The sequence below is a fragment of the Glandiceps talaboti genome, chromosome 16 (assembly GCF_964340395.1).
Source record: "Glandiceps talaboti chromosome 16, keGlaTala1.1, whole genome shotgun sequence".
Taxonomy (NCBI): Eukaryota; Metazoa; Hemichordata; class Enteropneusta; family Spengelidae; genus Glandiceps; species Glandiceps talaboti.
The window spans coordinates 19,268,411-19,279,818 of record NC_135564.1 but is presented as its reverse complement, the minus strand read 5'-3'; the positions used below and the strand labels follow the sequence as shown (position 1 = coordinate 19,279,818).

Sequence of the window (11,408 nt, the reverse complement as noted above, 5' to 3'; positions counted from 1 at the left end):
ACGGACACTTTGTTGGTAAGGCGACGATATTTGTCGTTGTGGACAACATACATGTATCTGTTCAGAGCAATACCTGCACTGAGTAATAAAGATACTGTCAACAAGCAAGGGTGCAGTTTGTGATGAAGTATGCAGTAAATCTTTGAAAATCTCCAACGACGGTAGAGGTAGGAGTCAGTTACTATTGAAGAGACGAACACTGCTGCAATGATGTCAGTCATACTGAGATTAGCCAAGTAGACGTTGCTGTATGTACGAAGTTGTTTCTTTAGCATTACGGCAGCAAAGACAATCACATTTCCAACGAGGGCAAGCAAAGTCATTACACCTTCGATAGTACCAACTACTTGGGTTATCCAAACAGCCGGTATCTTCATCATGGGAACCTGCAACGGTATCGCCTCGGTGGTCGTGTGTGTTGTGGTATTCATCTCTGTTTGAAACTTGAAAAATATGCCGGCGCTTACCACGAGCAGAGTTTCTGACGGAAATGTAATGTACTGGCGTCCAAAGTACAACAACATTTAAAATAAAAATCTTGTTTGATATTCTACATTCTAAAGAGACTCCAAAATTTGACCTAATTTGTGATTGGTCCACGTTCTCCATTTTCTGCATTCTTATTGGATATTCTACAACTTCATGGTCAATAATGATTAAGATCAGCCCTACGTCATAGTAACGTCTGTATGATCATGTTGCATTTACTAACAGTTCACGCAAAATGTCAAAATAAAATGTTGCCTCCAGTGCTGCTACAGAAGTTACACAATTGAGCCGTGGTTTCCAAACGAAGGGCCTAAGCCAACAATGGATACTTCAATACAATTTTCAGATATTCACTTCATTTGCTTCAAGCCAAAGTATTTACGCGTGCATCGTTATCAAAATGATTTTTGATAAAAGGAAAGAATGGACGTAGTCATAGTCACACTATTGTTGAATTTCTCTTTCTCTATAGACACACGAGACGATATGCATCAATAAGGAGAGATAGTGAAATGAAGAATAAATAAATGAACACAACAATTTAACATTTTGAAGCTCATTAATTCTTTGGATGAGTTGAAATATCAAAAGTATTGTAATACAGAAAGAACGAGAGAGAGAGAGAGAGAGAGAGAGAGAGAGAGAGAGAGAGGGTGACACAGTTGTTAGCACATATAACTCGCTGCACTCTGTATGTTTTTCATCACAAACACATACATACATACATACATACATACATACATACATACATACATACATACATACATACATGCGTACGTACGTACGTACGTACATGCATACATACATACATACGTGTACATACATACATACATACATACATACATACACACATACACACATACATACATACATACATACATACATACATACATACTCATACTGAGATCATATAGCAACTTGCCAGAATCACATACCATGTGATCATAGTCTGTGTCAGTGACATTACAAAAGTGATCTCATCGACACGGCTTTGCAGCACTTTGCTGTTCCTCCTCCCCCACGTCAAATAGCAAAACATTGCAAAGTTAGATAATACAATGAGTCAAAGTAAATGTTACCACCCTTATTCCAATTTCTAAAACATAGTACTCTAGATGAACCAAATTGTAAAATATAAATCCCATCCCCTAATTTCCCCAGCCCTCCCCCTCCTTGAGATTACTGAAGGCCCCATTACTTAGTGTCGTGATAACACGACGTCATCGACATAGAATTACTTTTTATAAGAATTCGTATGACTACAGTTCCTTTCAGCAAAGAGATATTAGAGTGTAGTACTTTGCTAATCTGGGATACTTATCCACCCACTGACATTGTTAACGTTTTGCTGAAACCTGCATTAATACAATATCGGTCTTACACGCCGCAAAACTATTTTTTCTTCGACGTATGAATGAAAGGTAGTGTCAATGAAGCCCATTAGTTTCATCCTTAAGGCTTTTTCTTATTAAAAAAATCTATTGCAAAGCCGGCCTGACGCTTGGCTTTAGGTGTTAGGAATGGGCATGATCCGTGTTTATAGTATGGCTAGTTACACCGTATGTGACATTTACACGTTTGACGAAGAATCATGAGATGGCATCCGTGTTCCCCGCCCCCATACGAGTGTTTTGAGGCAACCAATGCAATCTCATATAAAATTTGTATTTATTCAATTCCCTAAAATATAAACATTGCTTCAACAAAAAAAGATACATCATAGCCAACCTATACATTCTTTCATCCTTGTTCTAAAATAATTATAAGATAAATGCACTGGTTTCACAAACATTCAGGCTGAAAGACAATCATCACAAATCGTTCGAAAAGAAAATCTACTGCCATGAAATCTCAGAGGTACATATTTACCAGCTAGAGCAAACAACATCTTGATGTATCAAACAATGTTGGCAAAACAGAAAACACTGACGGCAGATGAGTAATTAAATGTCTCCGTTGATGAACACCTCCAATGCCGTCTAGATTTGTAAACACGTCTACGTCACTGATTTTGCCGTGTTCGAAAAATGAGTCAAAACGCTTAAAATTACCATTACTTTCCCCGACATTTCTTTGATATTACTGGTGCTGATATAATTATGTCATTCTCCAATATTTTTCTCACATTCAGCCCGTACCGTGACCTAAGGGTTGTCACTATGAGTCGCTAGACGAGTAATGACAAAGGCCCCTTATTTCTAAGTCACTCGCATTTTACTTGGCTCAATATATACATATATATATATATATATATATATATATATATATATATATATATAATAGTATGAAGCAAGGTACATACCGTGTGAAACACTGTGTAACGGCTCCTGTGTACTTTGCTTACACCGCTCTACATTGTGTATTGAACACTTTTACTCTAGCATAGATGAACATTTCACATTTCACATTTCACATTTCACACACACACACATATATAAATATATATATATATATATATGTATATGTATATGTATATGTATATATATGTATATGTATATGTATATGTATATATATATATATATATATATATATATATATATATATATATTATATACATATATATATATATATATATCACGTTCATCACCAATAAGCAATCATGTCCTTCCCTCATGTTTAATGTAATTGAATTCTACACATCAATTACCCAGAATCTCCTAGATGAAGCACTTGACGAAGAAAAGGAAGTAGTAATGCATACAAAGAAAACTTTACTTTTCCACGATGATTCACCATGGCACAAGTCCAACCCACACCTTACCTATTTGATATTACCATGGGCTGCTATGATGGAGCAGAAACTTGCAAACTCATAGGCACTTACTTACTCAGCAAAGTTAACCATATCTTTGACAACGAGGACAACTACATACCAAGATGCACTCAATGGAGCTGGATACAATCATACGCTCAAATTCGCCCCAAAAGTCACACCCATGGGCCAGTGCAAGCGTAATCGCAGCCGCAATATGACTTGGTTCAACCCACCCTACAGTAAACATGTTGCAACTAACGTCGGCAGAAAATTTCCGCACCTCATAGACAAGTAAAATAATAAATGTACACAATAAATTCATCCTCCCAATGCTAGCCAGATACAACACAGTAACCGTAACTGCATGCAAGAAACCAAACGAATCTCCCCTTGCAGGAAAATGCCTCATAAAAAACATTGTCTACAAAGCAACGGTTACCACTAACCAAGATCATAAAATATACATAGGTGTTGGTGACACATAATTCAAAAACAGATGGAATAACCACAAGTCTTCATTCACACTTGAACACAAGAAGAAAGATACTGCGCTCAGTAAATACATTTTATTTGACACCTTAAAGCATAGACCCTCCACCCACAAGGGGCTATGCTTGAAGGTAATAAAACTAATTACGATATGAACTGGTCAGTCCTCGAACGAGCTAACTCATATTCCAATGTTACCAAAGGATGTCAACTATGCCTCTGGAATAATAAATCGACCTCTCGAACAGCAGAACTGAACTTATCAGCAAATGCAGGCCAGCTATAAGTTCTTACTTTAAAATGTGTAACCTTTATACTACTAATTTACCTTTGATACTGTTGATGACCCACCTGACTATACATTCACCCTCGCACTGTACACACAGTCAGCGAGTTCACCCGCTCACCCATACACCTACTGATCATTTTGGTGAAATAGACCATAGTGTTAATCCATAATGAAATAACACACTCGTCTTTTTTTTAATTTTATATGTATACACACATCCACACGCATGGAAACGCGCGCGCGCACACACACACACACACACACACACACTTTTTAGTCAGTGTCACCATAGCTAACATATCTGACTCTTTGGGATGATTGCATTTACAGCATTTCTATGTAGTTAGTCTTTCAAATAAATTTGCATATAACTGTGCAGGTATTACATGAGTACCATATAACTGTATATGAAAGAATAACACTTCAGTCTATACGGTTTATAGAACTCCCGGTCCCAGGAATTCAAATCCTTAAGATTTTGTAACAATGATTGATCGCACAAATGTATATATAGTTCACACAAACAAATGTACATAAGTGTTACTGTAGGACACTCATGGTGGTAGCTACATCGGAAGTAAATCTTAAGTATGTAATGAAAGAAATATAGTTAGTTCTACGTACAGCAAACGTATTCAAAATAAGGTAATATTCGTTTAAATTTTTGTCAACTGAATTCTCATATCCCTTTCTTGGATAATTCATAGCTCAACTTTTTCAAGGTTATACAAATCCACTTTTCTTGGACAAAATGTTGATCTAAGGTTGCAACAAAATTACTGGCAGCGGTGGGATTCGAACCCACGCCATCGAAATGACTGGTGCCTAAAACCAGCGCCTTAGACCGCTCGGCCACGCTACCTGACACAGAATTACTGTTCGATTTCGGGCAACATATGATAATAAAAAAATAATATTGCATCTTTGGCGCAGATGATTTTGGATTCGGGTAAATCTCAGACCACCACACAAGAGGTTAGAACGAGTGAGTGCACAATGTCACACAAGCTCAATAAACGAACTTCGAATTCGTTCGTTTAGGGGGTGAGGGGGTCTGGCGTCAATGCGACTGTAACAATAATTGATCGCACATATATATATTTAATAATGATAATATAAGATATATTTCATAATTCTCACAAACAGATGTGACTTCATTTTCGCACTGCTAACCAAATTTCGAAACCTTTTACGTCTTCAATGATAACATGTTCTGTATTTACTACTGAGATGTTTAAAAATTGATTAAAATTTACTTCTAATGTGATATATACAGTGCTGAGTTTGTGGTAGTATTTTAATTGGTTTACCATCATGTGTTTGCATTGCGTCGATCGTAGTGATGTAACCGATACAATTTTCGTCTTGGTTTACATCGATATACAAACAATTATGTCGATGTCGCACTCGCGAATGTTCGTTATGGGGGAGGCGGTAGTTGTTTTGTCCTAAACGAACGTTTATTAAGCATGTGCGACATTGTGCGATCATCCCGTAAAACAACAAACGAGACTTTCGGTTCACGTATGTTTCTACTTTCATATTTTTGGGATACTAATAAATGCATACACACACACGTATGGGGCGTAATTCACGTCAAAAGTTGAACTCGTCAATTGACAAGTCAGGAACGTCAAGTGATAAGTCAGGAACGTCAAGTGATAAGTCAGGAACGACTTATAACTTGAGATACCCGACTTGTCATTTGACGTTCCTGACTCGTCATTTGACGGACCTGACTTGTCATTTGACGTTCCTGACTTGTCATTTGACGGACCTGACTTGTCATTTGACGTTCCTGACTTGTCATTTGACGGACCTGACTTATCACTTGACGTTCCTGACTTGTCATTTGACGGACCTGACTTGTCATTTGACGTTCCTGACTTGTCATTTGACGGCCCTGACTTATCACTTGACGTTCCTGACGTGTCACTGAATTGACGAGTTCAACTTTTGACGTGAATTACACTCCATGCGTGTGTGTGTGTGTGTGTGTGTGTGTGTGTGTGTGTGTGTGCATGTGTTTAAGCGTAAACAGCTTAACTTCAAAAACCGCCAAACCAATTGCATTGGTGTTTGATGGGGACATTACATAGCAGATTGGTCGGAAATTTGTTTGGAACGTTCTTAGGGGTGTGTGAATTGATAATTGTTCAGGACATGATATTCCCATCAGTGATATGCAAATATTGGGGAATATATAGTTATCTAATAATCCTAAATCTAAACAGGTTTTGGTGCACTTCACAGAAAGTCTCATATCGCTCATTGAACAAATTTCTTTGTACCGCATCTTAACCATTCGCATGGAATACTCGTGTTTGAGGATTGCTCATGTGTAAAACTTCTATTTACTGTACAACATTTTTCACCAAATTGTACCAACCTGCATCAGGTAGCGTGGCCGAGTGGTCTAAGGCGCTGGTTTTAGGCACCAGTCATTTCGATGGCGTGGGTTCGAATCCCACCGCTGCCAGTACTTTTTTAGTCGGAAACTGAGACTGAGCAACTATCAAAGGAAATAAAAACCATGATAGATTGAAATAATGCTTAAATTAATGTATTGTTATAAATGAAATGTCTAAAATAAATGCAGAAAGGCAATAAAATGTCATGGTGTTTGACTTCTTTAGGCTTGCAGAGAACTAGATAGATTATGTTCGAATTTAATTTAAAACTTACTAAAGAAGCTCAGAGATGAATTACTACTAACCTGGTTATCAACATGGCTGTCTAGTACCACTATGTACATCTGGTTTTGTTTCGAAATGTAACATCAAAATAAATGCACTGTATGTTTTCAATACGTAATTTTCAAATAAGATAGGAAATACCAAAATATAGGACACCATCAATGTCAATAGAGATGTATTAGCTAGTCAACTGACTAACATAGAGTATGTTTGTGTAGTAAGGTGGGATGCAATGTGTTGTGTGTGGTCCACGCTGGTAAAATGCAGGCACCGCTGGGATTCGAACCAAGGATCTCCTGTTCACTGGACAGGCAGTACAAGCATTTTTTTCATTATTGGATGGTGTGCTTATATATTATCATAATAATATGTACACTAGAAGCTTATTTGCAATGATCACAGTCATGTCCCCGTTAGTATTTGATTCGATGCACCAGTGGACTTATTATATAACTCTTTACTAGAAGGGCAGAAGGGCGCTTAAAATCAAGCCACGGCGCCAAATGTTAAAGTTGCAGGATATTATGTGTTCACACACACACACACACACACACACACACACACACACACACACACACACACACACACACACACACACCTCTTGCCAGATAGTGACACACGATATATACTCTTGCAATGTAAATATTAATTTGACAATTACTCGTAGAAGTGTGGACTATCACTTAAGTCCGTGTTATTTATTCCTCTATGACATTTTAAAACTATCTTAATTATAAAACAACAGCTACATATAACCATTGACTTCTGTAACAACACACTTTGCACTTAACATTATTATTAAAAGTAAAAAATATAGCGCATGTTGTCAGCTGCCGGAATAAAATGACTCGACTAAACGTTGTTTAACATCTCAAGAAACAATACTCAAATATACGAATTTCCCACATTAGAAGCATGAAGGTACATTCTGAACTAAAAAGCAACGCGTCTCTCATTTGGACTCTCTAGTACTGAAAGCTAAACTAATCATACAACTTCAAGAAATGGGGAAATGCCCTGGTGAAGCAATAACATGCATTTTATACTGACACTATTAAAGTGCTGACTTGTCACCCAAAGATTGCTATTTCACAGGTCTTGCCAACATCGCATGTAAGTCTAAACGATCTCGTTTCAGGACGCAGAGGCGTCAGAGCTCCCGAGAGTGCATCTTGTTTGTCCATTTGTATTAGATTGACCTCTACAACATCTACCAATTCGTCCGAGATTAACCCCGGAACGTTGTTTTGAATCTTCTTCAATACACGCCAAGCTTCTTCCATATCCGCGATGTCGCTCGCGATCGATACTCTGGTCAACTGACCGCCATCGTCGAAGGACTTTTCGGTGTTGAGGTCAGAATCTGAACCTGTGATTGCCTGGAGGGTGGTTTCAGACACTGCTCGGTTATCCGAAACAACGAATCCTGCTCCGATGCTGATGTGAGATAGTGTCTCCTGAGTCACTAGATTGGACGAAAATATTCATCAAGTTAATAATAATAATAAACCTTTAGGTCTAAATACAGGGAGCCCAGGAACCATGTTAAAACAAACACAAAACACCCACACCCACACACACACACACACACACACACACACACACACACACACTAAATAAATAAATAAATAAATAAATAAATAAATAAATAAATAAATAAATAAATGAATGAATGGATGGATGAAGGAAGGAATGAATGAATGAAGGAAGGAATGAAGGAAGGAAGGAAGGAATGAAGGAATGAAATAAAAAGAAATAGAGAAACATACACAAACAATGTATTCATGAGTAACTGAGAATACAATTGAAATAATGTACTACGTTTCTATATAATTGCGTTCATCCATGTATGTATATTTGTTTTCTTGTTTGTTTGTCTGTCTGTCTGTCTGTCTGTTTGTTTGTTTGTTTGTTTGTTTGTTTGTTTGTTTGCTTGCTTGCTTGTTTGTTTTAATACGGTTCCTGGGCTCCCTATGATACATGTAATACGTGTTGGTGGAATAGGAAGAAGATGGTCGTTCTGCAAGGATCTGTTTAGTTTTATTTGTAGTTTCAAATACTGTAGCGATATTGTTTACTGCGGTGTTTTGATGTATGTTAATATATTTATTAATGGAACCCGACATATTCCATGATGCACCATTCAATGTGGCGGGTAAAGGAAACGAATTCCCACACAAGTCTTGCATAGCAAGTCACGTGCAGCTGGTCGTAACTTTGAAGATGTTGTTGACCGATTTGAGTCTATCGTATCGATACTGTATACCAATCTCTCCGTCTATCCATCTGTGTAGGTTTTATTATTCACTTTTTGCAATCGTTGATTTACTAGTATTTCACTGTGTCTGTTCTATCCATATAATTGTCGTTGTATTTCGTCTATATATTGTAAAATTATATAACTTTGGAATAGATTGTAATAGAACGTTAGCTTACTGTACTACTAAAGATATAATCTTCAATAAACTTACATTCTGGTAACAGTAGTGTTTCTACTGGGTAATGATCGCTGACGTCACTGGTCTGTAATTTGGAACATAAAATAAATAGACAGGTTACAGATGGTTTTCAAATAACAACATACACATCATCCCTAATTTGAGTTTGGGGCTCGACTCCAACACTGAATTTTGCAGTTAGACACTGTAACAGCACTACAGAAGGAAACGTGGTCGCATCAAAGGATTCTACAGTCAACATCGATAAGGTAGACCATGGAATGCATCAATTTTCATTAAAACACATCCCTGCTTTATTTTGACAGCCTTTGTAAATATCTTCTAGGTAATCTCCACTTTCATGCAATACAGCATTTCAGACGATGAGTGTATAAACATTTGATACTAAAAAGGGATTTAATTGTATCTGTGTGTGCTTCTTCCACATTAGATTGAACCATAGTCAAATACATACATACCCCCTGGCCCTGTACAATAAAAGGATAAAAACATCAGCCCAGACTTTATCGTAATCGAAAAAAAAACACTCCCGTCACTTTCTGATATACACGTTTTGATAATCTATTTTAATCTTACGAGATGGTTACATTGTTAGAGTAATCAAATTGAGTGGAATAAAATGTAGGAACACTTGTGTTTTTCTTACCTCATCTTTGGTTAGGCCATACTCTGCGTCAAAGTAGAAGGCTCCAGATGAACGAGGCCAGACAGACTTTGTAAGCTTCTCACCTCCAACGACAATTCTGTTAGGGTGATACAAGTGAACAATATTATATATGACGATAATTTTTTAAATTATATCTCTCTCTAGTCACGACTTTTTGGTGGGTTTGTGAGAGTGAGTGAGTGAGTGAGTGAGTGAGTGAGTGATTGGGTGGGTTGGTGGGTGAGTGAGTGAGTGAGTGAGTGAGTGAGTGAGTGAGTGAGTGAGTGAGTGAGTGGGTGAGTGGGTGGGTGGGTGAGTGAGTGAGTGAGTGAGTGAGTGAGTGAGTGAGTTGTTGTTATTGTTCCTTTATTCCTCCTCAAAAAAGAGAAGAGTTACACAACAATAAAGCAAAAAACTATCAAATCAGATCAGAGAGGAAAAGTATAAATAATTACAGAAAACTAATTGCAATATTCATATTTCAAATAAACATGGCGTAGGGTTCGTTTCTAAATGTCCAGGCACATATGCATAAACTTTAAGATGATATCTTGAAGTAGTTCTGTGTTAACGAGGAGATTGTCGTTGCAAAAGACATCTCCTAAAATTTTGACAATGAAATCAAACTCATCTAGGTTGAATAAAGCCACAGAAAAGTCTACATTGAGTTCATTGAAGAGACTTGTCCAGAAATAGTCTCTAGCAGTGAAAGTATGGCGACATGACGTTGTAAGATGAATGAGAAGGTTATCAGCAACGTCTTCACATTTGGAGCATTTTATATTGCATGGAGTGGCAAGAACTTTCATGATTTTGTAGACAGTTGACTTGTATTTAGGGAATTTGCGTGAGTAGGAATATAAATGAAACGGCAATATATGTTTATGTAACTGAGAGAAGAGCTGTAGTTCATCTCTAGTTGCCAGCGAGCCAGTCAGCCAGTTAGCGACGGGTGAGTGAGCAAGGTTGGTGAATGAATGAGTGAACGACCGAGCGAGCTGTTGCTGTTGTTGTTGTTGTTGTTGTTGTTGTTGTTGTTTCTTTATTTCTCCTCAAGAAAGAGAAGTTACAGCGAGCAAGTGAGTGAGTGAGTGAGTGAGGGAGGAAGTGAGTGAGTGAGTGAGTGAGTGAGTGAGTGAGTGAGTGAGTGAGTTGTTGTTGTTGTTGTTGTTGTTGTTGTTGTTGTTGTTGTTGTTTCTTTATTCTTCCTCAAAGAGAAGAGTTACAACTCGGTTCACAAATATACAAAAACAAAATAATAAATAAATAAATATAGAGTGTATGACTTCATTAGTCAGTTAAACGATAAACGATAAACTTAAGGATTTTATCTTGAATATTTCCTATTTGTTCGGTTGCTGAAATTTATACTTACTAAAAAATTAATAGTAAGATATAAGAGTGTGACAAGACATCATAGTCCAAAGTCTAAGCATGAGTCTATAAACTTATAGACTGTATCTTGAAATAATTCCCATTCGTCCGGTTGCTGAAAGTGGTTTTTGCTATCTTCTCAAAATACTGATATTAAAATCAACTTCATTTAAGTTGTACAAACGTACAGCAAAGTTAACGTTGATATTAT

At 37.2% G+C, this 11,408-nt stretch overlaps 1 protein-coding gene and 2 non-coding genes across 3 annotated transcripts in view; 1 reads left to right on the top strand and 2 right to left on the bottom strand.

Moving 5' to 3' along the window:
• The window catches only part of LOC144447194 (melatonin receptor type 1A-like), a 948-nt gene extending 571 nt beyond the window's left edge, over positions 1-377 (bottom strand). Inside the window, exon 1 of the mRNA XM_078137098.1 lies at positions 1-377. This exon is cut by the window's left edge and continues 571 nt beyond it. Within this exon, the coding sequence (XP_077993224.1) occupies positions 1-377 (377 nt within the window).
• A 4,425-nt stretch (positions 378-4,802) lies between these two features.
• Positions 4,803-4,884, bottom strand: Trnal-uag (transfer RNA leucine (anticodon UAG)). The gene has a single exon. It is a non-coding gene; the product is annotated as a tRNA-Leu (tRNA).
• Positions 4,885-6,419: 1,535 nt separating this feature from the next.
• Positions 6,420-6,501, top strand: Trnal-uag (transfer RNA leucine (anticodon UAG)). Its single transcript has one exon. It is a non-coding gene; the product is annotated as a tRNA-Leu (tRNA).
• The last annotated feature ends 4,907 nt before the right edge of the window (positions 6,502-11,408 follow it).